Source organism: Chiroxiphia lanceolata, chromosome 8 (assembly GCF_009829145.1).
Source record: "Chiroxiphia lanceolata isolate bChiLan1 chromosome 8, bChiLan1.pri, whole genome shotgun sequence".
Lineage (NCBI taxonomy): Eukaryota > Metazoa > Chordata > Aves > Passeriformes > Pipridae > Chiroxiphia > Chiroxiphia lanceolata.
The window spans coordinates 37,048,823-37,076,666 of record NC_045644.1 but is presented as its reverse complement, the minus strand read 5'-3'; the positions used below and the strand labels follow the sequence as shown (position 1 = coordinate 37,076,666).

General features: G+C 57.8%; 2 protein-coding genes across 2 annotated transcripts; one reads left to right on the top strand and one right to left on the bottom strand.

The window, feature by feature from the left end:
- Positions 1–945: 945 nt before the first annotated feature.
- ERLIN1 (ER lipid raft associated 1) lies at positions 946–14,439 on the top strand. The gene is given in 12 exon segments (XM_032695217.1): positions 946–1,091; positions 1,908–1,989; positions 2,349–2,395; positions 6,755–6,816; positions 7,564–7,689; positions 8,581–8,654; positions 9,715–9,773; positions 10,331–10,422; positions 10,864–10,953; positions 11,243–11,322; positions 11,519–11,662; positions 11,664–14,439. Coding segments are annotated over 12 exon segments (1,155 nt in total). The 5' UTR covers positions 946–978; the 3' UTR covers positions 11,850–14,439.
- Positions 14,440–14,818: 379 nt separating this feature from the next.
- Positions 14,819–27,541, bottom strand: ADAM8 (ADAM metallopeptidase domain 8). Its single transcript, XM_032695735.1, has 22 exons — positions 26,724–27,541; positions 26,373–26,503; positions 25,811–25,920; positions 22,518–22,594; positions 22,184–22,262; positions 22,013–22,089; positions 21,136–21,322; positions 20,644–20,709; positions 20,473–20,541; positions 19,731–19,900; positions 19,565–19,646; positions 18,784–18,932; positions 18,384–18,561; positions 17,610–17,699; positions 17,224–17,419; positions 16,991–17,090; positions 16,734–16,917; positions 16,551–16,628; positions 16,379–16,463; positions 16,162–16,267; positions 15,823–16,069; positions 14,819–15,688 (listed from the first exon to the last, which is right to left on the bottom strand). Exons 1-22 carry the CDS (start codon positions 27,539–27,541, stop codon positions 15,524–15,526), a joined length of 3,444 nt encoding a protein of 1,147 aa, XP_032551626.1. The 3' UTR covers positions 14,819–15,523.
- Between the last annotated feature and the right edge of the window lie 303 nt (positions 27,542–27,844).

Below are 27,844 nucleotides of genomic sequence, written 5' to 3'. Positions count from 1 at the left end.
TCACGCCGTTACCAGGCAACGCGCAGGGTGCTGTGGCGTCATCATTCCGCGCAGCCGCGACCCCCCCCATGCTGCCCTGCGCCCGCGCGCCTGCGCGGAGGGGGCGGGAGCGCGGCCTCGGCAGCACGTGGGGAACGGGACAGGTATGGGATGGGATTGGGAATAGGGATGGGATAGGGACAGGTAGGGGATTGGAATTGGGAATAGGGATGGGATTCGGACTGGAATTGAGAATAGGGATGGGATAGGGACAGGTAGGGGATGGGACTGGAATTGGGAATAGGGATGGGATAGGGACAGGTATGGGATGGGATTGGGAAGGTAGAGGATGGGATTGGGAATAGAGATGGGATAGGGACAGGTACAGGATGAGATTGGGAATAGCGACAGGGTTTGGGAATAGGGACAGGGTTTGGGAATGGGATAGGAATTGGGATGGGTTAGGGATAGGGACTGGGTAGAGGGAGGGATAGGACAGGTACGGGATAGGTATGGGATAGGGAATAGGACGGGATAGGGACAGAGATAGGAACGGGAAGAGAGGCAGGTACGGCACAGGGATGGGGCACGGACAGGTGTGGGATAGGGATAGCGATGGAGTAGGGACAAGCACTGCATGGGGCCGGGGACAGGGTGGGGCAGCGCTGGGGCCGGGGCAAGGCTGGGGCCGGGGCCGGGACAGGCGCGATCGGGGTGTCCCGTGTGTCCCCGGTGTCCCCGGGTGTCCTGTGTGTCCCCGTGTGTCACGTGTGTCCCTGGTGTCCCGGGTGTCCCGCGGTCCGGTCCCTCCCCGGCGGGGGCCCCGTGCGGGTCCCGCCCGGCGCGGGCGGTGCCGGGCCCGGGGCGGTGCCGGGGCGGATCTCGGGCGGATCCCGGGCGGTCTGTCGCTATCGCTGTCGCTGTCCCCGTTGCAGGGCAGGGCCCGTCCGCCGCGGGGTCCCGGTGCCGGTGGCGGTGCCGGCGCGGGGGGATGCGAACATGGCCATGGCCCAGGCGGGGGCCGCGGCCGCGGCGGCCTCGGCGCTCCTCGTGTTCCTGCTCTACTCCGCCATCCACAGGGTCGAGGAGGGACACCTGGCCGTGTACTACAGGTACTGCCCTCGGGAGCCTGCTCCCTCCGCCGGGGTCCGTCCTGGCACCACCGGTTGCTCTCTCCTGCCTTTGCCCCCAGTTTTTCCCCCCGTTGTCTCTGCTCCCTGATGAGTCCCAGGCACCCTGGCTCTGTGCAGAACCCTTGGGAGTTTGGATCTCTCTGAATCCTCAGCTGCTTTCCCTCCCTCTCCTCCCTCCCTTCCCTTTTCACAGTTTGGATTTCAGAGCTTAGAGATCCAAAGCGCCCGTCCCATCTTCTCACATCTGTTGGTCGCTCCCTCTTACAGCAGGAGCCACCACCTCTGTCCCAAACTGTCACCCCCAGCCAGAGCACCCGTTTTGTTGGTGCTTTGGAATGTTCTCCCTGCCCTTCCCACTGACCACCGTGGGCCATTTTCCTTTAATCACAAGCGTGTTGAGCTCGAGAGCCTGGGGGGGTTTCGTGGTGCTTTGGGGCTCGTGGAAATCCAAACTGGCAGCATCACGTCCACTGCTGGATTTTTCCATGGTTACCAGAGAACTATTTAGAGAGGAAAATCTGTGTTCTTGCAGCTCTGCAATGTTGCAATGCTGGGAGGCTTTAGCAATAGCTGCCTCCTCTGAGGGTTAGTTGCTCACAGGGCTCGAGGGAACGATTGTCAGCTTGCAACAGGCAAACAGCAGGAGCACTCAGCCCTTTTGTAGGGGAATTGGTGGCAAATTTGGGGCAGTAATGTAACTCTCACTCCCCCAGCTGTGCCTGCAGCTGAGTGTCCCTGCTTGTTCTCAAAGCTAGGCTTGCTTGAGCCTCTCCCTGTTTTCCTCTCTCTCCGCAGGGGCGGTGCATTGTTAACCAGCCCGAGCGGACCCGGCTACCACATCATGCTCCCCTTCATCACCACCTTCAAATCCGTGCAGGTTGGTACCCTCTCCTCTGGGAGGAGCAGCTGTTGGGAGGGTGGAGGTGCCCAGCACGTGTGTGAGTTGCTGGAGACAGGAGATGTCCTGCTCCGAGAGGACAGTCCGTGTTTGTGGCCATCACTGTTTCCCAGGAAAGACACGGGCCTTGTGCCGTGGGAGTTGGGAGCAGGGAATGGGCACAGCTGCCTGTCCGTCCCACAAAAGGCGGGTGGGAAGAAACCTTGTCCTCTTCCCACACACGAGGGAGGCAGAGGATGCATTTGTGGCTCCGTGTTCCCGTTGTGAGAGTGTAGGCACAGCGGGACCTTCCCAGAGAGCGGAGCGGTTTGTGAGCTCGGGTTGTCTTTGTGTTTCAGACCACGTTGCAGACTGATGAAGTGAAAAATGTGCCTTGTGGGACAAGGTAGGGATTTCATCTGTATTTCTCCTGGTGCTGAGCAGATGCACTCAGTGGTGTCATTTAGAGTGCTGGGAAGTAAAGGCACGTGCCCTAAAATTAGTCCCAAACACACACATACACCCCACTGTAATAGAACATGGAAATTATAGAACAGGACGTACATGAGGGGGTGCTCTGGCTTTTGCTGCAGCTGCTGCTCAGAGGGTGTTTGCATTCATAGTGGTATTATCTTGATTTTTCTTGGTTCCTCCCCTCAGTTACTCTGACACCCCGTTGCTTGTGCTTTGGTCTGCCCTCAGATATTTCTAGTCTGGATTTTGTGGCTGATAGAAGTGCTGACCAGAGGGCAAAAGCAAATGGTGAATGGGAATCCTCCTGGTGGGAGAGGGTCCATTTCCAGATGAAATGCCTGCTTCATAGTTAAGCTGATTCTCTTGTCAGCACAGACCTGCTTATTTGTAACAAGCAGAGCAGTAGCAGGAGGAGAGGGCTGGTTGAGTTGGGTTGCAGATCCTGTTGTGTTGGTTCATCCACGAGTTAAAGTGATGACTGGACCTCTTTCTTAAGGGTAAAAAGACTCCTGGTGATTCACCTTGTCTTTTAGCTCCGGTGTCCTCAACAAAATTTCTGTTTAAAAAAATAAATCCCCATGACTTGAATGATGACACTCAGTGACCACATTGAAATTAAAAGTGGAATGGTAATGGCAACATTAACAAAGCAGAGTTAATTTTGATCAGGTTTAACCCGTAATGAAATGAGTTCTTGGGGTTACTCCTGGAGCATCACACATCACATGGGCTTAAATAGTAAAATATGGGTCGGTCTCATGGTTTTAGTTTTACATCTCAAAGATTTTCAGGAGTATCTGTAAATAATGTTAATGTTCAGTGCTGCAGCTTTCATAGAATCCCAGAATGGTCTGGGTTGGAAGAGACCTTAAAGCCCATCTCCTTCCACCGCCCTGCCACAGGCAGGGACACCTTCCACTAGCCCAGGTTGCTCCAAGCCCCATCCAACCTGGCCTTGGACACTTCCAGGGATCCAGGGGCAGCCACAGCTTCTCTGGGCAACCTGTGCCAGGGCCTTCCCACCCTCACAGGGAAGGATTTTTTCCCCAATATCCCATCTAACCCTGCCCCTGACAGTGGGGAGCCATTCCCCCTTGTCTTATCACTCCAGGCCCTCATCCAAAGTCCCTTTGTGGTGAAGTAACCAATCTTTAGGGCAAGCAGAAAATCCCTGCCAGCCTCCACCATTCTGTGCTTCTGGGATTTAGGAGCTAAATATTTCTGTTTGGTTCTGTCAAGTGAGTTCGTGACGTTCCTGCTGCATTTCAGCATTGTGGGGTTCAGTTGTGCAGTGCAGGTGGTTGTGAAGGTACAGGCAGTAAATGTGCTTTAAAACACCAAACAGCTGGTGAAAGCAGTTCCTAGTTAATAATTGAATACACTTCAGACCAAAGGTCCCAGTAGCCCTGTCCACTTTTAAGGTGTTACTGCAGGAGCCTTTCAGTTTGCTGCAATTGGATCCAAAGGCTGCAGCTGCTCGATGCCAAAGCTTGGAATCCAGATTTCCTTAGTGAAACATTAGCTTATAAATACAAGTGGGTGAAATCTGAAATGTCACTGTCCTGGTTAAAAGTCGGTTACAAGAACAGATTGTAAACAGTTTAAGTTTCTGTAGTTGTACATTAAACCACCCGATTTTAAAGGCTGGGTTTCTCTTCTGTCATATTTATATTCCTGTTGCCTGTGTCCTCATATACATCAGGAAGCTTCTGAATGTCTGTGTGGGTATCCCATCCCCAATTTCTGCCTTAACCTGTCCTGTTTATAACTGACCAGCATTAAGTGAATACATTAAACACAGATTTTAAAATACTTTGGCACCAGATGACTGTTTCCACAGAACAGTTGTCACCTCAGAGACAAAAACCATTTCATTCCAGCAGGGACAATGTGCATCTGCCTCTGGTGCCTGGGATTTCTGCCTTTCCCCAACAGTTGCTTGAGCATTATTTGCAGAGGTGTGAGGGATGTCTTGTGCTTGTGCTGCAGATCATTGTCAGGAGCCAGACAGAGCCAGGGAATGCTCTGCTGGGACAGATCAGTGTTTGTCAGCCAGTCACATGGAAATTCGTGTCATGAACATTCCAAGTGTTAATCCCTGTATGTCTGGTCACGCCAGATCTGGCCTTTAAGCCCAGTTTTAGGTGCTCTGCCTGTCCCAGTCTGCTCCTGTTTGTGGCAGCTCTAGCTGTGAGCACTGAACCTTTGCCTTTTTTTATGGCAGTGCCCTTCAGTTTTTCTCGTCTGCTCCAGGTCTAAGGTGAGACCTGAGTTGTCTGAGGCTTTCTGAGAGCTACCAAAAGACCTGTGTCCACCTCCTGTGGCATTCCCTGTACACTGTCACCTTGTCCTGTCAGGTTGGGCAGTACTGCTGCCTGGTCATGCTTAAACCTCTCCCAGGCACACACAGTCCGTGTGTTGATCCTCCTTTCAGACTTCCTGTGGACTTCCCTTTGCTCCTCTGTCCCCAGCCAGTCTGGGCTCTGAGTGGCACGTCCAACAGGACTGATATAATTCAGTTACCCTCCAGCACACTGGGTAATAATAGTGGAATAATCGTGGATAGGAGTCCACTCACTGTCCCACGCTGGCTGAGATCCTTGGCAGGGTTGCTGGGGAAGGTGGTGGTGCAGTCAGACAGTCCTGTCTGATGTGAGCTGCCATTCCAGAGCCTTTCCTGCATGGGAAGTGATGCAGGGCTGGGGTGTTGTAGGCACTCTCCCTTTCCTTGTAACATCCCCTTCAAACTGAAGTGCCAAAGGACCCCAACAAAGGTGGGCAGTGGAGGAGATTCCAGTGGAAGAAGCCCACGTGCTCTGCTCTGGTTCCTCACCAGGATTTCTAGGAGGTAGCTGGGATTTCCCTGTCCTGGTAGAGTTGTCATGAGGCGACTGGAACAAATCAGGAGGATGAGAGTGGGCTCAGAAGATCCCGAGGAATGCTGTTGGATGTCACTTCCAGTGATAAACAGTGGTTTTATTCAAAGTGGTGGGACGGAGTACCATACTCTGTACCATTATAACTCCTTGTGCAACCTTACAGGCCTAGGAAAGATTTAAAAATAATGATAATGGTTCTTAAGAGAGAGAATGATCAGTAAAAAGGGCATTAATGCTCTTAAGAGTAGTATCCCACTGGGAAATAAGTCTCTCTTTGGGCACAAATGTCTCCCCTGCTGGCTTGTCCCTCCCAGCAGACAAGTTCTGTCCATCCCCAAAGTTTTTAGCTCGTAGTTGCAGTGAAGCAGGTTGGGAGTGAGCACAGGCTGGGCCTGGGAGACCTCTTCCAGAAGAGCACAGACAACAGGCAAGTTCAGATGGTTTTCCTGCAGACTTGGCCTTCAGCTGCCAGAGATCAGGATCTGCAAAATAAGAAATGGAGTTTGTCACGGGGCATGTGTTGGAGTTAAAGCATCACAGAGTCTGGAAATGTGGGAGCTCCACTGCCAGGGATCAGCTCTCTCTAAACAGTTCCTGCTAAAGCTTCTTGTCTGATTTGCCTTTGTCTCAAGGATGACATCACAAGAGTATCCTGCTTAAAATTATGCTCTCAAGAGACTTACGAGCTGTTGAAAATTAAGTCTTTTCTTCTTCAGTGCAGAGTTTGTGCTTTTCTCCTGTGTCATGGGTACCCAGGGGTGGGCATGACCCGCTGAAAGGTACACCAGTAAGAGCAGAGCCTGAGGGCAAGCCCAACTTCTGATTCTTTCTTTTCCCTGCCAGTCTGGCAGCACATAATCCCTTGGGGAGAGGATTGCCTGCAGGCTTCCTCTGATGAGGTGCTGGAGTGTGTGTGCCTGGTTATGGTGTTTCTTCCTTTCTGTCAGTGGCCCTGCCAAGCTCCTGCTGGAGTTAGTGAATGTGTGAATTAAACTCAGGGCTTTTCTGTGTAAAGTGTTTTGCTGCCTGGAGGAGCTGTGGTGCATCTGGAGCTGGTGTGTGCCCTGCTGCTGGCAGGTGTCACCTGCTGTCCTCGTTGTGTTGGACTCCCCTTTCCTGATAGTTGCAGTTACGTTCCTGTTCAGAAGCATTTTCCTTTGGCTGGCTAAGCAGGAGGTCACAAAGGGAAGGGAAGGTGCTTTGCAGGCTTGCTGGAGCATGTTTGTGATTTATGCCCAGAGAGGGACCTGTCTGTGCCAAGCTGGGGTTTGCTGCTATCTCATTGCAAAATGCTCAGGAACTCAGGGCTGTTCTAGGTAAGTTTTGAGTAAAAGTGGGACAAAGATGACTTTGCTTTTGTGCCAGCTGTGAACAGCTGCAGTGGTAACTGATGAGTTCTTTTTCCCTTGCAGTGGGGGTGTTATGATCTACATTGACCGAATCGAAGTTGTGAACAAGCTGGCCCCACATGCAGGTATTTCCCATCCCATTTCAACAGGCAGCTCTGGGACTGCCTTTACTCATCCTGTAGCAGCTCTGTCTTGGTTTGCAGGACTTCCATTATCCATGTCTGGAAAATTTCCATGTCTGTTCCCATTCCTTGTTACCCTTATGGCTCCCAGTCCTGTAGCACTTAGTTGCATACATGTGCCTGCAGGCTTTTTGCAGAGCCAGGGATTTGCAAGGATGAAGGTAAACACTAGGATTGGTTCTCCCCTGTATGTTTAGAAATGTGACAGGTGCTCAAGGATCCTCTCTCTTGCTGCTGAAGGGGAGACCACCTGTGGAACTAAGCCCAAGTGCTCGCTTGGCTCCTGGGAGAATTGCAAAGACATGTTCCTTTTGCTGCAGCCCAGGACACAGTCAGCTTAAAATGTGGGAATGATCCTTGGTTTCACTTTATAGTGTTACTGTTCCCGTGCATGCAGATCCTGGACAGGCTTTGCTGTTTGATTTGTTTGTGCAGATGGTAAAACAGGGCTGTGCAGTGTGTCTTGCCATGATTACTCTGCTCCTTGAGGTCCTGTAGTCCCAGCTGCATTGGCTGGGGGTCCTCTGAGCTCCCTCCCTCTCACAGCTGGGCAGGACAGTCCGGAAAACTCCCAGGGCTGGAGGTGCCCCACACCCTGTCCCTGTACCGTGCTCCTTTCCCAGCATTCCTGGTGTTGCAGGAAGCACTGTGTGTCAGTGGTGCCCTCTGGTAATCCCCTTCCTTCCCCAGTGTACGACATCGTGAGGAACTACACTGCAGACTACGACAAGACCTTGATCTTCAACAAAATCCATCACGAGCTGAACCAGTTCTGCAGTGCCCACACCCTGCAGGAGGTGTACATCGAGCTCTTTGGTGAGTGGATGGCAGCTGGATGCTCCCACTGAGGGATGTGGAATCTCCCTGTCGTGCTCTGGAATGTGTTACGGCCAACCAGTGGGAGCAAACAGCCCCTGTGCTGGAGTTGCAGTCTGGAATCCAGCTCCTTTTATATCCATAGGCCTCTTCCCCTGGGACTTCAGTGGTTCAGATTTCTTTGTGTTTCCCCATGTGCACGTGGGAATTTGGTTTCAGTCCTTTTCCACCGATTCTGGGTGCACAAAGCAGCCACTCTGCTCTTGTGTGTGCAGTGATACCCATTGCCTTCACTATGATGATGGGTTTGTCTTGCCTACTCCTACTTCTAAGCCCCTGTTCTGTTGCTGGATTCACTTTTGTACTTCCACAGCTTCCTTCTGGCTGTTTTTAACAGGAGAGAGCTGGAAGGTTTTTTAGGGAGGTAGCAGTGTTTCAGGAATTAGCACAGGCCATGTTCTCCTTGGTACCTAACTGTCCCCCAAAGACATGGCAGTATTGTGTTCTTCTTGAGTGGCTGAGCAGGGGAGAATGGGTTCATGGTAGATAAAAGGTTGTCAGAATTTTAATGTTAAGATACTGTAAGTCTGAATGCTGAGAAGGAATAGACTTCTACCACAGGCTCTGGGCATTCTGGCTGAGATCCTTAAAACCTTAGCTCAAATAGCACAAATCCATCAATAACTGAACTTTTGTAGGCACTAGCATGTGACTCTCCTTTTGGGAACATTTTCCAGGGGGCACAGGAGCAATGTACTGAGTGATCTCAGAGGGCATCTTTATCTTACACCACAGACACAGCTGCTCTTCAAGGCCAGCTGGCTCTGCCACATCAGCTGTGGGAGAAAAGGTGATGAGCTAAACTGTCTCTCTCTTGTCCTCCAAACACAGATCAGATAGATGAGAACTTGAAGTTGGCCCTGCAGAAAGACCTCAATGTCATGGCACCAGGTCTCACTATCCAGGTGAGTTCATTCCCTAATAAAGATTACTCTTTTACTGGATTGAATAGGTTTCTTGCTTCCATTTTCCACATGCCATGGAATAGTTGAGCCTTGAGTTGAGGTTTGGCAGCTGAAGACTGTCCAAATGTTGGTGATGGCTTTCAGACACTGGGTTTATGTAAGGCAAAGACATGCAGGACAGAGAAAAGAACCTTTCAAGTGGCAGACCTGCAGGTATTGGCTTTAAATTGCGAAGAGCAAGGGAATGGTTTTAGTGATTTTCTGCTTACCTTTAATGTTAGAAAATCATGTTTAATTTAACCATGTTAACATCTACCTGAACTCACCAGACACCACTTTGAAGGGCTGAGGATCTTTGTTTTGGTGCAGAGGTTGAAAGAATATCCCCCTGTGCACCCTGCAGTGGCTGGTGAGGTCAGCTTTCTCCATCTGGTGCTTTGTAGGGGCTTGGAGAGGTTTTGCTCCTGGTAGGAGCTTAGAACAATCCCTTCACTGAAGGATGTTCTGGTCTGATGTCCCATAAATCTGCTTTCTTTGCTTGTCCAGAGAAGCAGCAGAGTTGGGATTGTTCACACTGGAGAAGGGAAGGCTCCAGGGAGACCTTATTTCTGGCCTTTCAGTATATAAAGAGTATGTGAAGTTTTATATAAAGCTTACATGAGTTATAAAAAAGGTGGAGAAAGACTTTTTACAAAGGCCTGTAGTGACAGGATGAGGGGCAGTGGTTTTAAACTGAAAGAGGAATGTTTTACACTGAGGGTGGGGAGGCCCTGGCACAGGTTGTCCAGAGAAGCTGTGGCTGCCCCTGGATCCCTGGAAGTGTCCAAGGCCAGGTTGGACAGGGCTTGGAGCAGCCTGCCCACGGTGGGAGTGGGTTGGAATGGCTGTCAGGAAATACAAATGCAGGGCACTTCTGTGAGAGAGGCCATGCTCAGCTGTGCTGCACAGGAGGATTGGGCACCACTGTCCACAGCACCGCAGCTGCTCTCACAAGGGCATTTCCTACACCTTGCATCCAAACATTCAGTTTGAAATGTGTTCCCTTTTCCTTCTTTCACAGGCTGTGCGTGTTACAAAACCCAAAATTCCAGAGGCCATCCGAAGAAATTTTGAGCTGATGTGAGTAGCTGGACATACAGTTGTGTGAATTAGTTTTGAGAGTCCAGGACAGGCACAGTGCTGTTAGCAAGCTCTTCCCTGGTGCTCAGAGAGTAAGAGGGGAGCTCTAGGCAGGCCAGGTGCACTTGTGGATTCTATTTCTGTGTTTCCAGACTGAAATCAGGGCTCAGGGGTCTTGGTATCTTGCCTATAAGTTCCCCTCCAGGATCTCAGAGACCCCTTTGGAGCAGGGGGAGATGCTGTTGGATCTCCCTTCACCTCCCTGTCCCTGGCTGAGCCAGCCCAGCTCCCAGTAGGCCTGCACTGGGCTCACTCCCTGTCCTGAGGGCCTTGGGCTGCACATGCATCCCACTGGTGTGGCCTCACCAGTGCCAGGTGGGGAGGGGGATAATCCCTTCCTTTGGCCCACTGGCTGTGCTGTGCTCATACAGCTGCAGACAGAACCAGTCCCGTGGCTGTGAACAGGGGGCTGGCAGCTGCTCGTGGTCTTTCCTGCCCTCAGATGCAGAGCTGCTCTCCATCTCCCTTTCCCCAGGATAATGTTTCTCCCCTTGCAGGGAGGCTGAGAAGACCAAGCTGCTGATTGCAGCCCAGAGGCAGAAGGTGGTGGAGAAGGAGGCAGAGACAGACCGGAAGAAAGCCATCATTGGTATGTGACCAGGACAAGCTGAGCTGCCATTCCTGTATTCCCTGGTAACTGAGGGAGGCACGGCCAGGCTGCACCAGGAGTCATTTTGAAAATCTGAGTGTCTTTGCTGCTGTATCTGTGTCCCACCTCCCTCCCGTGGCAGCAGAGCAGTGAGCACCTCTGTCCTGCAGCCACTCTGCTGCAAAAACTGGGCTGGGAACTCAGTGTGCCAGGGGGATCACCCTGGGAAACAGGATATCAGCTCTGGAGACATCAGCACTGTGTTTTCTTCCTGTAGCTGTGCTGTTTGGAGTCCAGGCTGGCACTGTAGGATCCGAGCAGGAAGGGAGGGAGTAGGGAACAGACCTGGTGTGGCAAATCCTGCAGTGAGCTGCTGGGTCGGGGTGCTGGTGCTCACACCCTGAGAAGCACATTCCTGAGCCAAGCCCATTGTGATTGCAGAGGCAGAGAAGGCTGCACAGGTGGCCAGGATTCACTACCAACAGAAGATTATGGAGAAGGAAACAGAGAAGCGGATTTCTGAGATTGAGGGTAACTTGCACTGCTGGGGTCATTTTGCAGCTGAGGGGGGACGGCAGGGAGGGGAACCTCAGGCCTGGGCTCACAGGCTGTCCTACAGAGCTCATCCAGGGTACAGCAGTGCAAGGCTGTGTGCTGGGAATGCTCCAGGAAGCCACAGGGCGGGTGCAGGGCCAGCCAAGCTGTCACGGGCACTCCTGGGTCAGCTGGTCCCCGTGGGATGAGGGCGCAGGTGCTCAGTGTGGTGGGACTGTTCACTTCCTAACACTTTTTTCCTGTCCACCCTCTGCTGCCACGTTAGATGCTGCATTCCTGGCAAGAGAGAAGGCCAAAGCTGATGCTGAGTACTACACTGCTCGGAAGCTGGCTGATGCCAACAAGGTGAGCACTGGGAAGCTGGTCAGGACAGGACTCACTCCCTCTTTCCCTCTGCACAGGAGATGAGCTTCAGGTGGGCAGCACTGGAAAAGCACTTGATTTAACAGCCTGCATCCCAGAAGGCAGCCTCCTGACAGAGTATTCAATGATGCAGCACCCAGAAAGTTGTGTCTGACAGCCCCTGTTTGTGTTTCTGCAGCTGAAGCTGACCCCCGAGTACCTGGAGCTGATGAAGTACCAGGCCATAGCCGCCAACAGCAAGCTGTACTTCGGTGACCGCATCCCCGGCGTGCTCCTGGAGTCCTGTGCCTTCCAGCAGGCCAGCCCGAGGACTGCCCACCAAACCAGCCTTCCTGCACAGGAGGCCCCGGAGACCTCTGGAGAAAGCCAGCTCAGAGGCAAGGAAAGCACTGGCTGAGGAGGGAGGAGGAATCCCGGTGTGGCTCAGCAGCAAAGCCCGGCTGTGGTCGGGGACGTGGCCCTGGGCTGGTGGGGCGGACGCAGCACACGCCTGGACATCTTGTGTATAGGTGGCAGTTGGGTTGATTTTCTTCTAGCAACAGATTGCAAGGGCTCTGCCTCTTCCGTTTCTTCCCCTGTTAAATTGGTGCTTCCAAAGGAGGGATAATCCTGTACTAACATACCTATACTGGAATATTAAAAGACAGACGCCGGGAAAGGCTTCCGGAGTAGGTGCAGTTATTTAGCAGGCATTGCTCTGGAGGCAGGAGATGTGGCTTTGAGTGCTGTGTTGCTGCACCCTGGTCGTTCCCAGTGCTCCTGGCTGAGGCCGAGCGAAGAGGAGGTTTCCTTCGTCCTGCCCATGAAGCTTCACTTGGTGGACTCCAGGCAGGTTCCTACCGTTGCTCTCTCTCTCTCTCTCCTCAAGGACTCCCATGGAGTGGGCTCTCCTTGGCCAGCGTGTTCCTGCTCAGGGCAAGGAGTGGTTTGGTGTGGAATAGGTTACTGGAATAGGATCTGCATAGCCATGATGCTCCTGTAGACAGCAGCACTAGGTAACGACTCGGAGCAGGCGATCTCTGATAGGATTCTGCAACTCCCCTCTCCAAGCAAGAGCCTTGCACTGGCTGCCTGGGACTGACTGTAGGGTGTTTCAGCTGCGTGGCTGGGGCTCACCTTGCATCCTAAACCAGATTTCAGGAGCACCTCGGAGCAGCTGGTTGGGAGCAGAGCTTGGGAAATCTCTGCTCAGATCCCAACTTGTGAAATCTCTGCTCAGATCCCAACTTGTGAAATCTCTGCTCAGATCCCAACTTGTGAAATCTCTACTCAGATCCCAGCCTTCCTCTAGGTCAGCAGGGGAAGGGGGCTGAACTTCCACTGCTCTGCCATGGTGGCAAGGTAAAGGGGAAGAGAAGAGTGAAGGGACCCTGCGGAGCAGCAGATCAGATGTTTGACACCTCAGCTGCAAAGTAGGTGAGTCATCACTGCTCCCCCGTGCAAAATCCACTGCTCCAAGAAGTGGGACCTGCCTCGTGTGTCCTTGAACAGCCGTGGTGAGAGCGTGTCCCTGGGCCTCTCAGGTTTGCTGCTGTGCAGGACTTCAGGCTGCTCCCGAGCAGTGCTGGCAGCAGGATCTGCTGTGGTGGCCCTCCAGGCACTCTGCCTGTTGAGATCCTGTGTCCCTGGCACCATCTGCAGCCTCGTGGCAACGGGAGGGACGTGTTCAGCTTTTGCCACGGTGAAACATTCAACCCAAAACAAGAGGCTTGAGCTTTACCTGTGCTGATGATGTCCCCAGACGAGTTGTGTGGGCTTCAGGCTTTGCAGTGCTGTGTTCCCACCACACGTGGCTCAGCTTGGAGGGTGGCAGTGTCTCCTCGAGGAAATTTGGTAACACATGGTGCCTTGTGCTGTCCCAGCTCCTGCCCTGGCTCCCTGTCCCCCATGTCTGGGGCACAGCAGGGATGTGTTGGCCCTACCCCTTCTGAAGGGTAAGACATGACTGTGGGACTTGGCAGCAGTTTCAGGGGGTCTGTCTGTCCTCTATCTGGCTGCAAACTCCCAAGGCCCAGTTGATGCTCTGCTCCAGAATACCAGCTCCTCTTCCTACCCAGCCATGGCAGGAGCCAGGGACCCGGGGCACCAGTGTGGAGAGGAAGCAGCAGTGTAATTTGTAGCTGTGGTGTTTGAAATGTCTGCTGGAAGTGCTGTTTGACTTGCAGGGTCCCCTTTCTCCCGTGGGAAGGGCTTTGAGGAGGCAGTGGAGTCACATCTTTGAGCTGCCACCTCTTCAGTGGTGCAGCAGGCCCTTGGCATGGGGGCACAGCCTCTCCTCACCCCGGCAGCACCCACTTCGCTTGGATTTTGGGATGAGGGCAGACTTTACAGAGCAGAAGCACTGCTGGAGGGGATGCTGGTAGGGATGTAGGCTTGCTCTCCATGTGTTACTGGGGTTGGACACTCTGAGCATGAGGAATGGGTGGACAGGGTAGGTTCTGTCAGCCTGGAGGTGACAGGGGCACGAGGGGAGCTGCTGGGAGTGATAACCAGGCAGCTCACAGCTCTCCTACAGTGACCAGAGCAAGGTGCCCATGCAGGGAGCAGGAAAACCTTCCAGGCCAGTGCAGGAAGGGCTGGCTTCCCTCTGGACTTGAGCCTTGCTGGGTCTCCCTGCACTATCCAGATGGGTACATGGCCTTACCCTGAGTGGCTGTCACTGGCTCAGTGTCACTCTGCTCTGGCTGGGTGACATCAGCCTGGTCTGAGGGACCCTGGGGGATGCTCCCGTAGTCCCAGGTCCTGCAGCAGCCTGTGTGATGCTCGGTGCCTTCTGCAAAAGCCTCCTCCTTCCTTCCCTCCCTGCTTGCCCAGCCGCTGCTACAGAGGCCCCAGTAGGTGTGCAGGGGGGGATTGCCATGGCTTTAGCACCCCAGGGTGGGCTGTGCTTCCCTCTGAGCCCCAGGTGTGAGCAGGGAATGGGACTGTGGGTTAGAACTGGCTTTTCTCTCCATTCCAAGGGCCTGTGTGGGCCTGTGACTAAAGGGGTCTGCCCCTGGATCCACATCTCCTTTAGGAAACACGATACATATGGTCAGGTTTACATTCACGGTGTTGAGTTCTTTTGATAAAGCAGAATAAAATTATTTTGTTACCATTTTTCTGAGTGGTTTTATGTGTCCTGAGGCTGGTGTCACTGTAGGCACGTGGAGTGGGGTCCCCCTCTGCCTCTCACCCCACAGTGACGCTGTGGTGTCCTCAGCTGCAGCCTCTGCCCCCCTGGGAGCCCCATGAGCAGCCTGTGCTCAAAATAAACCACGGCCAGGATGGTGCTGAGCACAGGGGGACTCACTGCAGCATCCTGCAGGCCCTGGGCAGCCTCCTCTGTGTGACTGGCAGAACCTGCTGCTGTTTGGCCCCTGTTGCTCTGGCACAGGACTGGGGAGCTCAGCTCCAAACCTGCTCCCCCTCCCCTGATCCCCACACAGCTCCCTGCCTGCCGCCTCCTCGCTGTCCCCTCCTGTCCAGAGACACCCCGTGACACCACTGCCTTCAGTCTTTATTGGTATAAAAGCCTTCAACCTAAATTATATAAAAAATGGGAGGCCTCTTTTCACAGCAGGTGGCTCGAAACGGTCACATAAGGGTCATAAATTAATGGCTGCAGGAAAAAGGCTCCCAGGGAATTCCCTTTCAGAACAGTAACTCCAGGGATAACTTCAGAGATAAAAGCCCCGTGGGGAAACCAAGCCTAGCTTGGACCTGCCACAGCCTCTGGTGACATCTCCCTGTGTGATGTGCCTGGCCAGGTCAGTGTTCCCAGGGCACGGTCCCCACGGAGCAGTGCTCCTCCTGCCTGGGATTCCAGGAGCTCCTCGCCGTGGCCCCAGCAGGGAAGGGGCAGGAGGAGCAGGACACATTCAGGACGTCAGGAGAGAAGGCAGCGGCTCCCAGGGCGCGGGAGAGCCTGGACCGATGCGGGGCTGGCATCCAAACTGGAGCTGGCACTGTCCTGCTCCTGGTTCCCTTGGGAAACCCCGGCTGACGGCTCTCCCTGGGACAGCCACGGAGCTGCTGAGTCCAGTAAGGCACGACAAGGATCTGTAAACACTGGTGCCCCCCCGGGGGAGGCTCGGGCCAGCAATTCAAGTAAGGGTGGAAGCGAGACGGCGGCTGCCCGGCTGTGCCACCCGCCCCGCTGTGCCCTCCTGGGCCGGCCGTGGGGCGGAGGGGGTGTCCTGGGTCACCTCCGGGCTGGGGGCGGCTTCAGGGCCACCTTCGGGGGGACACCCCGCTGAAAGGCCGAGGGGGGTGTGGGTGGGAGGGCCGGTCCCGGTGTCCCCTGGCCGTGGCACAGCGCCCTGCCCTTCAGCGCCGGGAGAGGTTTGCTGGGCGGCTTCGGCTTCACCTGTCGGGAGGAGAGCCCCGCGTCCCTCACCTGGGCTCCGGGGGGAGCCGGAGAGGGGCAGGGGGCAGAGGAAGGGCCCCCCAGAGCCACCCCACGCACGTAGGGCTGGGAGCCACCTCGGAGGGGGTGGTTACCTGCGGGGGCCGTCTCGGAGAGGCCAGAGGTGTCCCCTGCGGGACGGGTGTCCCCTGCGGGACGGGTGGCCGCAGGGTCAGCACGGGGCTGGGCGAGCGGGGCTCCAGGGCCCGGGCCGCCCGCGGGGCCACCGTGCTGCTGACCAGGCTGGGCTGGCCGATGTCCTGGTGGGACAGCAGCCGCCGGGGGGGCCGTGCCCGGCCGCCCTCCTGGAACAGCGGGTTGGCGAGGCCCGTGGCAGAGCTCCTGTGGGCACAGGGACAACGTGGCTGTGGCACCTGTGTGCCAGGTACCCCTCGAGCTCAGCCCTGCGGCGGGGCGCGGGAGAAGGGAATTACCCTTTCTGGAAGCTCCTGGCTCTGAGGAGCACCACGCCGCCGGCCAGCAGGACGCTGGCCAGTGCCAGCACGGCCAGCACGGCCGCCAGGACCACGCTGCTGCTCCCTGTGGGGACAGGGAGGTTGGGGTCGGGACACCCCCTGGGCATGGAGCAGCCCCTCCCCAGGCTCCATCCCCGGGACACGCATCGGGCCGGGGGAGCCGGGGATGCCATACCTGGGGCTATCCCTGAAATCTCCTGCTCGCAGTAGGGCGCTGCCCAGCCCGGGTCGCAGTGACATTCCCGCCGGTGGTTGCACACCTGGGATGAGGGAGGGGAGCGTCAGGGTGATGGGCACGCTGGAGGCTCCGAGACTGAGCCCTGCGGGAGGGCGGTCCCACCGCCTACCCCGTGGTTGTTGCACTTGGCCGAGCAGTTCTTGTCGCCGTAGACGAGCAGGCTCTGGCAGCGCCCGGCATAGCAGACCTGGGGGCGGGCAGGGGGGGCTCTGAGGCTGCCCCGGGGCAGGCAGGGGGCTCTGAGGCCCCCCGGGCCCCGTGGTCACCCAGCCCCCGCCGCCCTGGCACTCACCATCTCGTCCCCGCACTTGGCGCCGGTGGGCACCAGCCTGAGCTCGGCGGCCACCTCTCCGTCGGCGATGACCGCCTTGCAGTTGAAGCGGCCGAAGGAGTAGTGGCCGAAGGAGAAGTAGCCGCTGCCGAGGATGGGCTTGGAGTTGTCGCTGAGGCACAGCAGCGTCCCGCACTTCACATCCCTGCGGGACACGCATTCCTGAGCACCGGCGGTGCCGGAGCTCGGCCGGGCACCCCCCAAACCCCTCTCCTCACTTGGGGCTGCAGGGCCGCTTCCCGTACTCGGTGAGGCAGTGCAGGTGGAGGTGATGCTCGCTGTTGTGCTTAAAGCAGACGTCGGGAGCCACCTGGGCCTCTGCGGGACACACCGAAAGGATCACACGGAGGCGCAGCAAGCTGGAGGCGCTGGCACCAGCGGCCACACTTTAGAACCAGCAGCAGCGCCCCAGCTCACGCAGGAGGGCACCGCAGCCTGGGGGGGCCTCTACCTGCACCCCAGAGCGCCCGGCACTGCTCGCCGTGCGAGGGGCAGCCCCCGTTGTAGCAGTATCCGTTGCCGTTCTGGCAGGAGATGCCGTTCTCCTGGAACACGTCCTCCGGGCACTCGGCGCTGAGGCCGGTGCAGTGCTCGGGCAGATCGCAGTCGTTCTTGCTGGCCCGGCAGAGCACGCCTGCAGCCTTCACCTGCACGGAAAAGGGGATGCCAGCACTGCCTGGATGCTCTCACAGCTCCAGAGCCACGCAGGCACCACGGCACAGCAAACCCTGGTCTGGGAAACGTCTCCCAGCATCCCATGGATCCAGACACTCAGTGCACTCTGTGCAGCCGCCAGCTCCCTTCCCTGACGAGCTGGTCCCCTGTGGGCAGCAGTACCTTGCAGTCCTGGCAGCATTCCCCCTGGGCACACTCAGCTCCCTCTCTCAGCTGGCATGTGGAGGCATTGCAGCAGCGGTCTGAGCACTCCTGCAAGACAGGGACGGACTGAAAACCTCCCAGGAGCCCCCCGAAAGACCCTTCCCAGGGGGACTAGGTTGCCACGTCACCAGGTGCCAACAGCACTGTAGCCACCATGGGCTGAGCCACGGGGCAAAACCACAGCATCATCCCGGGTGGGAACCATTCCTGCTGCCTCTTTACCCCCATTGCCAACACCAAACCAAAGGACCTGAAGGGGTTTTTGCAGAGGAGGTGGCTGGCCTGGGCATCTTTGCACATCTCCAGGAAGGAGAACAGGGAGGATCTCTGTGCTCCCTGTTTCAGGGGAGCATTCCTTCAGGTCCCAGTGCAGGCTGTGACCAGGGATTTGTCCCAGAGGAATCACCCAGCTGTCTCAAATCCCCTTCATGATGAGGATGAGGAACAGCTGAGCGCAGCTCTTGAACAACACACCATGATGTCCCTTCCTGGGCCACTTCTTTAGGGGACAAGTAGGGGGAACATCCACCTTTCCTAGGCTAAAATCTCAACCAGCTACATAAAGGGGGGCACACAGCCCTGTTAGTGAATACACCCCACCAGCTGTTTTTTGGCAGAAGCATCAGGAACACAAGGGAGAGGACTCTTGCAAAGCAAGAAAAGAGTCTGGTGGACAAGTCTCAGGTGTCTGCCCCCCGCCCTCCTCCCCAGTTCCTCAGAGAGCATCCCCACCTCGGGTGTGCCGCAGTCACACTGCTCTCCCCGCTCCACAAACTGATTCCCGCAGACGGGCCCCCCGTACAGCTCGTCTGCCCGGGGGGCGTTCAGCAGGCAGCTGGCCCGGGGGTCCCCGAGGAACTGCCACATGTCCTGCTCGCTGCAGCGGCTGAACAGCTTCGGGTAAACCAGGCTGGGGGGCACAAAACCAGGCGCTCGTGAGCCCAGATTGGTGCCCACCAGCCCAGGGAGGAGCTGGGGGGACATCGAGAGGCTCGGAGGCATCTGCAGTGGGGTGGGGTGGAATGGAATGGAATGCCCACCCATCTCACAGGTTTCACCCCGCTGGGACAGCGCCTGAGGACACCTGGACACGTTTGCTGCCCAGGGATGTCCCCCTTCCTCCTTCACTTACCCAACGCTCCCTGCCATGACACATCCTCCGTCAGCCTTGGGGAGGGGGCAGTGGCAGCCGGGGACGTCTTCGTCGTGGGACATGCCCAGGTTGTGCCCCATCTCGTGGGCCATGGTGGACGCGGCGCCGATGGGGTTGGTGCTGTGGTCCTGTGGGACAAGGAGTGCAGGGTGGGTGAAATGCTCTCATGGTTTCTCCACAGCACCCCCAGGGGCCCACCGGGGCTCGGCACCAGGTTCCTCATGCTGCCATGCTCAGGTAAAGGAAAACAAAAGCTGGACGTGGTCCCATGGCCCCTGAGGAGCCCCAGGCTGGGGTCTCGGGGCTCTCAGGGAGCTTAGACAAAGGGACTTCTCCAAAGCAGTGATTTGTGGTGGGGCTGGACCGCCACTGGTCCCACGGCCGACTGCTCCTGCTCCCACAGACCTGGGGAGGGATGGGAAGCACAGCCAGGACAGCTGAGGAGCAATTGCAAACCAAGTCCTGGCCACCTGACGGGCGGTTGGAGAAGCCCTGTGTCCATGGAGCTGCTCTGGGAGGCTCTTCAGCTGTATCAGAGCCCTCCACAGGTACCCAGCTGGGTGTCCACAGCCCTGACCCTGCTCTGGGCGTCAGTCACTCAAGGGTCAGAGGCGCCAGGGACCAAATCCAGCCCTAAGGCTGCAGAGGAGGAAAGCTAGAAACCAGTGGAGGAAAGTGGTTCTGGAAAACACAGTGCAGGGAGGGCAGAGTGTGGGGCTGCTGCTGCCCTGCTGGTGCGTGCCCGGGCAGCGGGACCCACCTGGCTGACAGCGCCTGAGTCCCTGGTGCACATCACCAGCTTCTTGGCCAGCCCCACGGTTTTGCCGTGGAAGTCGATGCCCCTGTGGGATGGAGATGCCATGGCCACGTGCCCTGGGCAGCAGCAGGGCTGTGAGGGGGGCGAGGTGGTGGCCCCCCATCCTTACGTGATCAGCTGGGCGTTGTCGTGCGGCTTCCTCCGCAGCAGCTCCGACTCCCGCCAGTGCAGGAAGTTGTCCAGCGTCACCTCCGGGTTGGGGCTGACTGTGATTTTGTCCTTGTGGTTCCACACCTCCAAGCCGATCAGGGCCACCCGCAGGCGGAGAGGCTGGTAGAGCTGGGGTGAGAGACAGCCCGGAGAGAGCGCTTGGATTTGGGCTGCGGCAGCAGGGGGAAGGTCCCACCTCCCCCAGGGAACTGCAGCCAAGCCCAGGAGCCCCCTCACTGCACAATATCAGCTCTGTCCCCCTCAGTAAAAAATACAAGGGGTGACCATGTAAACAGGGTTTCCCCTGGCACCTCTGAGCTCCCTCTTGGCTGGCGAAGGCCAGGATGCTTCTCCTATGGTGCCAAACAACAACTGAAGCTGAAGCAAGGTAAGCAGGAGCCCCACCATGGAGGTCCCCTTGTTAGCACCCACTCCACCATGAGAGTGGCCGTGGGACATGCTCCCAGGCTTTACAGGACAAAATTTCCCCCCTTCCCTCATGGACAGGGTTGAGCCTCTCGTCGGGTCCACCCTGCACACCCTGTTGGCCAAGGGATGTGGTCACCCTGCAGCAGCCCACCCACGGGCCTGAGATCAGCTCCAGCTCCACCACCCCACCCGTGCCAACCCCCTCTGGTCTCCTCTGCCCCCTCTGTCCACGCTGGCACTGCGGGACACGTGTGGGAGCTGGGAGGGCTCACCTTGTCCACGTGGTTCACGATTTCCTTCATGCGGTTCTGCACCGTGCGCAGGTCCTTGTGCTTCCTGAACTATGGGAAGGACACAGAGAGATTTCCAGGCTGGCTTTGAGCCCCTCAGTGCAGAGGATGGCAGCAAACCCACAGGCAGCAGCTTGCCCCCACCCCATTTACCTCCTCGTTATCAGCAACCAGGACCAGCTCCACGTACCGGGGACCTTTGTGTATCGGACCCGACTTCTGCAAGGGAAGAGGACAGTGAGGCTCAGCTTGCAGCTTGCCCAGCCAGCCAGTTGACCCTGTCATGGGATGTGTTGGATTTTGGGGTATCTTCCAAGGCTAGCAGGTCTCCTCACTCGGCTCTCTGATGTCACTTTGCTGGCTGTTTCAGACGTCTTCCAGCTTATATGCTGGAAAATGTAAGCCTGCTACTGGGATAAGCCACAAGATAGGCTCTGCAGGCATCACGGGGTAGGAGGATACTCGTGATGATGGTACAGGATCCGAGGACCCGTTCCCATCAGGAGCTGCCTGTATTTGGGTACCCAACCGACAGTACATGGGAGGGGGGCATCTCCAAAGGCATGGAATCCCCCCAGTGGACTTCCCAGGAGCCAGGCTCCTGCAGACTCAGCTACAGGAAGGAGGAGCGATACAATCCCTCACCCAGCGGTAGAGCTTCATGGCTGCAGGGATTTTCGGCTCGTGATCGTACTCCAGGGTGTCCCCGGACTCGCGGCAGGCGCGGCGCTTCCCCCGCAGGTGAGCGGCTCGGTACAGAGCGTGCCGGCCCGACACGGCCCCCTCCAGCGGCTCCAGCAGGAACGTGGTCTCGTTCACCCGGAAAAACCCGCTGGAGGGAGAGAGAGGGCGGGCATCAGATTGGGGAGATATCCAGCAGGACACGGACAGACCCCACACGCACCCCTGAAAGTGCCTGCATCCCTGGGAGTGTCCAAGGCCAGGTTGGACGGGGATTGAAGCAACCTGGGCTAGTGGAAGGTGTCCCCATCCATGGCAGGGGGTGGAACGAAATGAGCTTTAAGGTCCCTTCTAACCCAGACCATTCTGGGATTCTACGATTCCATGAAAATACAGCTGCCAAACTGGCTGCTGGGCTGGGAGGGGGCAAACTGTGGCACAGCACCCACAGCTGGTAGCACGGGGAGCATCCAGTACTTGGGGCAGCAGGAATGTCCCGGGGTTCAGGGACTGAACGATTTCGGATGGATCAGGGACAAGCTGCGCCTTGCTGCCCAGGGAGGGCACTCCTGCCCGGAGCTCTGTGGTGCTCAGGTCTCCAGTCTCACCCCGTTGCCGTGAGTCAGCCCCCCAAAGAGCCGTGTGCCCTTCCTGCTGGGCACCAAGCTGGGGGCAGCACCTCCAGCAGGAAAAGGGATGTCATCTTCTCTTCCGCCAGGGAAAGCTGAGGTCTCCCTCCATCGGCCCGGCTCTGGCTGTGCTCAGCCACACCAGCTCACCGTGGCCATGTGCCAGGGCCAGGCCGGGAGCCGGGCAGTGCCCGGGGGGCCGGGGGTCCTACCTGAGCCCGCGGCAGGTGCTGATGCTCGCTGCCGAGCCGGCGTGGCCCCGCACGTGGCCCTGGTAGAAGCAGTGATCCTGGCACCGGGAGAGAGCAGAGGTGTGGGGGGTCTGTCGGCATGACAGGACCCCCAGGAGCGGAGGGGCTGCTTCCCCGGCAGCCAGCCCGTACCTGAGTGTCGGGCCGCTCGGTGACCTCCGTGCCGTCGGCAGAGTAGTGTGTCTCGGTGTAGTGCTGCCCCAGCAGCGCCCTGCGGGACGGGAACGGGCGTCAGCAGCGACCCCGCTGCGGGGGAGAGGGCGGAAAGCTTTGGGATGAGCTCGGTCAGGGCGGGTGTGGTGGGACCGTGCCCTCCCCGCGCGGGTTTGGCAACGAGGGAGAAAAACGCTCTGGGCTGAGGCTTAGCTCACTGGTGCAGTGACAGCAGACCCGGGAGAATGGATGCTCACGGCAAGGGTGGGGTGCGAGCCCCCCCAGCCTCCCTGCCGTGCCCACCTGCACTCACCTGTTCTTCTCCAGCCACAGGAGGTATTCCCTGCCTTCGGCACGGACGCTGTAGAGGACACGGTCCGGGTACGTGCTCTGCATGGGAGACAGGAGCCACCAGAGACCCCCAGTCAGCAGGAGAAAGGGTTACACAGGAGAGACCCCTCGGCCCCGCCCTGCCCAGAAAGGGGACGGGGTCTGACGTGCCCCTCTGAGGGCGGCTGCGGGACGGGGGGAGCCTGGCTGCTCCCCCTGGAGGCATCCAGCAAAGACACAGGAAATCAGAAGAGAAGGAAGAAAGCATGTGGGCAATAACGCAAATCCCCGGCACATCCTGAGATAAAGAACAGGTCACCCGCAAAGAGACGGAGTCAGCAAAGCCTGGTTTCCCGTGTCTGACACATGGCTGCAGATGGCCGTGTCAGGGGCTGAGGTTTCCTACTCATCAGTCACAGAGCTCCTTTTTTGGGGGCTGAGTTCAGCACTTACTCACCAGCTGAACCACAAAGATCCCTCTGGATCTTATCAGCAGTGACTTCCTCCTCCCTGACTAATCTGACATGCCACCGTTAGAGAACAACCTTCCCCTGGTCCTCCTCAGCCTTTGGGAGCAGGTTTTATTATCACCATGACCCAGATCCCCTGGTGCCAGTGGAAGGGACCTCAAGGCATCTCAAGCCCAACCTCCTGTCACTGTGGCTGGGACAGGGTGGCCGTGGCTCAGCCAGCTGGGCCCTGAACCCTCAGGATGGAGATATTCCTCCAGAAAAAGTGTTTCCCTCTGGGATGTCTTGTGATCTCCACCTGCAGGGGCTGGGACATAGACCTCCAGAGGTCCTGTCCCACTGGGGCTGCTGGGAGAGACTGACAGTCCCTTTCATAGTGCCCCATGTCAGGCTTGGCACCAGGGACCTCCTCAGCCACTTCGAGACCTCTCCTGAGGGCACATCCACCTCTCCTGAGGGCACATCTACTCCTGAGGACACATCCACCTCTCCTGAGGGCACATCCACCTCTCCTGAGGGCACATCTACTCCTGAGGGCACATCCACCTCTCCTGAGGGCACATCCACCTCTCCTGAGGGCACATCTACTCCTGAGGACACATCCACCTCTCCTGAGGGCACATCCACCTCTCCTGAGGGCACATCTACTCCTGAGGGCACATCCACCTCTCCTGAGGGCACATCCACCTCTCCTGAGGGCACATCCTCAGCTCTTGCAGGATCCAGGTGTGAAAAGCTGAGCCAAAGGCAAAGCAAGCCTTTCCCACGGGGCCAGCATTCCTCAGGGATGAGGTGTGCTGCCTCTCCCCGGGAAGGATGACAGCAGCCGCTGTCATCCCATGGCTCAGCACTCCCAGGGGGATGATCTGCACCCTGCGAGGAGCCGGGGCTGACTCAGCGCCAGCGGGGCCAGGTGAGAGTGTTTGCCTGTCACTCAGCCGCCCTGGATTCTACCTGGTTTGCATTCCCAACCCTGCCGGCGTGCCAGCACGCTCCCGACTCCCTGGAAAATTCTTCTCTTATGAACAGTGTCTCCCTCCAGACGTGGCCGTCCCGTCTCGTGTCCGCCAACAAAGAGATCCTTTGTTATTGTTGGCAAAGCCAGGGCCAGAAGAGGTCTTAAGGAATGGCAGGAAAGCACTTGGAAGGGGGCAGTGGGTCAGGGCCTGGCTCTTGGAGACAACCGCAGGGCAAGTTTAAAATAAAAAGTCCGGATAAAGCTTCTCTGAATCACCCCCCTCCTCATTAGCATGGGCTGTGCAAGGGCTCCAGATGGGAAGGCTTTGGGAGCTGCCCTGAGAGCCCCATGGTTGTGCTGAGCCAGCACAGCACAGCCACGGCCGCAGTGCACAGAGAGGGGGGATTTCTTCCAGCTGGGCTCAGGAAGAAACCCAGAGTCCTGTCCCATCCCAGCACAAGGTGTTTCTTCCCTGAATGGGAAGGGGCAACAGGCCTCGTGGTAGGGACAGGGATCACCTTTTTAGGTCCGTTTCCATGAAGAATCCAGGTTTGCCACATGTGCCCCTGCTGAAAAGCCTGTGAGTGGTGGGAAAGCTGCTGTCCAGGAGATCCTGCCCTGCAGGACCCAGGTCTCCACCCTGTCTGCAGGAGTGAACATTTGGATCTAGTCAAAGCCAGAGGGGAGCCAGTGTGCTTCACCCTCACCTGGGCAGGTGCTCTGAGGGACTGATCCCACGTGTCCCAGCCACTCCGAACCAGGAGTCGGCTCCTGGCCCATGTCTGTCCCAGCCAGAGACAGCTACAGGGCATGAGGAACACCCACCTCCATGTCAAAGAGGGGTTTGGTGGTGGTCAAGCCATGCTGGGAACCTCTTCTCTATCCAGCTTACCAGGAGAGCAAACCCAACCTCTCCCCAAGAGGAGGAAAACTGCTCGGAAGGCAGGAGACCTCATCCCCTCAACACGGCAGGTTTGGGACCTCCAAGGACCACCCAACCCAAGCCCAAATGCAGGTGCTGCCCAGCAGACAGCCCCCATGGCAGTCTCAGAGCACACAGCTCAAGGCAGATGTCTTCCCCAGAGGGATCCCGGGATGGGTGAGCTGCCCTTTCCGGGGCGATCGTGCAGAGCCGCCTGGCGCGCCCGGCACAGATGGCGTCTCTAAATAGCCTGGGGAATGTTTATCTCGTGGACAAGTTTAGGTTTCTAGAGCAGGGAAAGCAGATGCTTTCGGGGAGTGTTTTTGAAGCTAGTTTATCAGGAAGGGTTTGAATCACAGAGGAACGTGCTGCATGGCACTAGGGAATACATGTCCCCAGCTTGTCCATCCCCTCAGGCGCTAAAATCGGTGCTTTTCATGTCTAGAAAATGAATCAAAAAAAAATTGGCTGAATTTCCCTTTAAGGCAACAAGAAAAGTTTGAGGGCAAGCCCATCATCCTACAGACGTCAACACCAAGCACTCCAAACTCCTGACTCAAACCCCATTCCTTCCCCCAAATTGCCAGGTTTCCCAAGAAAAACAGCACTGGCTTTCTTTCATGTGGATTTCTGCAACTTTCTGATTCTTATTTCTCTGTCCCAAAGGACAAAAAAAACCACACCAGCTTCAGCAAACACAGCAAGAAAAGTGCTTACAGCTCCATGAGGCTTCTCAAACCCTTCCTTAAGGAAAGACCAGATGTCACAAGATCACTGCAAAGCTGCAAGAGGTGGCACCGCTGGGTCACGTCTCCAAAGAAAGCGCAGGAGAAAGTTCCCTCCCTCCAAGAGTGCACCCCATCCTCTGAAGGTCCTAATTGGACCCAAAACAGCCTGGAAAAGCTGATCTGATCAATGCTACTCACCCGAGGTGCAGAGAGGTCCCTCTTTCCCCGGGGCACCGGCACCTCTCGCGGCGTCACCGTCTCGTACTTCTCGACGTGGGCGAGTGTCTCTGCCAGCCCGGCAGTGGCACCTGGGAAAAGCCAAAGGGCTTTGAGCAGGATGCCCAGGAACCACCCAGTCATAGAATATCCTGAGCTGGAGGGGACCCACAAGGATCATTCATCCCTGCCCAGAACACCCCAACAATCCCACCCTGTCCCTCAGAGCATTGTCCAAATGCTCCTGGAGCTCTGGCAGCCTTGGAGCCGTGCCCACTGCCCTGGGGAGCCTGGTCAGTGCCAACCACCCTCTGGGGGAAGAACCTTTTCCTAATATCCAACCTGAACCTCCCCTGGCACAGCTTCACGCTGTTCCCTTGGGTCTGAAGCCAGGGGGCAACGGAAATGGCCAAAATGAAGGCACCGGGAGGAGCCCAAATAGCAAGTCCTGAAATACCTGCTGGGAACACAACTCCCTGACGGGTTCCGGGGATGTTCTGACCCCCCCGCCCCAGCCCGGCGCCCACAGACAGCTCAGCATCACCTGCGGGCGAGCAAGTCCCTTTGGGGCTGGAAAACCCCGCCGAGCCCCCGGTGCGCCAATACGGAGGGAGGTTTTCCAGCTCCCCATCGTGATGCCACCGCGTGTGACTCGGCGTCTGGCGGCTGTGGGGGCTGTTTGGGAGAGCGGCTGGTGCCTGGGTGGCTCAGCCCCCTCCCAGCCTCTCCTTGGATGTCGGAGCGGAGAATTTCTGCCATAAACCCTTCGCCTTCCCCGCGAGCGCCAAACGCCGGGGTCGGACGCTGCTCGCTCTGGGGGTGCCCACGGTCCTCGCCCAGGGGTGGGAGCCGGACGCCCCCTCACCGGGTGAGTCATGAGCGACCCCCGGCTCGCCGCGGGCCGCCGGTGGTGAACCCTCTCATCCTCCCCGAGGTGCCTCCACGGACCGGCGGGGCCGGGGGGCTCCGGGAGCGTCCCCGTGGGGGCGAGCCTGGCCCCGGGCACCCCTTCCCCATCATCCCCGCCCTCGGGGTGGTGAGGACAGCGGTGCCCTCCCGGGACTTCTCCCCCCGGAGACCCGCCCGGTGCGTCCCCGGGGAAAGCATCCCCGTGCCCCGGTACCTCCATCCCGGCGCCTCCATCCCTGCCCCTCCTTCCCTGCCCCTCCACCCCTGCCCCGCGCCGAGGACCTCCGAGGCTCCGCGCTCCTGCCGCACGCCCCCCGAACTCCCCACCCGCCCCGTCCCGCGGCCGCCGACCCCCCGGGGGACCCCCCGCTCACCTCGGGCCGGCGGCATCAGCAGCATCGGCAGCAGCGCCGGCAGCATCAGCAGCGGCAGGCGGAGCGGCGGGGCCATGCTCGGAGGTCCCGCCGTGCCCCCGCTCGCCGCGCCGCCGGCAGCCCCCGCCCGCCGTGACTCACCGACACCCGCGGACGGGACGGGGCGGGGCGGGCGGGACGGGCCGCCCACGGCGGGGGGGACCGGGGGGACCGCGGGGGGACGCGCGGCCTCGGGGGCTGCCCACGGGACATCCCGGGCCGCGTGGGGCACTGCGGGGATGTCCACTGGGCATCTGGGGGGTGGCCTGGGGGGCTGTGGGGCACTGAGGGTGGTCCACGCGGCATCGGGAGGGTCCGTGGGGCATCGGGGGACGATCCACGGGGCATCGGGGAGGGGTCCATGGGGCACCGGGGATGGCCCACGGGACATCGTGGAGGTCCGTGGAGAACTGGAAAGGACCCACGGTGCACCGGGGAGGATTCACGGGGTACGGGGAGGGTCTGTGGCACATTGGGGAGGGTCCACGTGGCATCAGGGAGTTCCATGGAGCTCTGGTTTCAAAAATGAGCATTTCATAACTATCTATGACTTCTGCTGAGACTCAGTGCTCGCTGGTGGTCTCCACCCTCTCCCTGGAGGTCCAGCTTTAGGCTGTGGAGCACAGACAACCTGGCTCTTCCCTCCAATGAATTCCAAAGGTCCTTGTGAAGGAGTGAGGAAGGGCAGGTCACC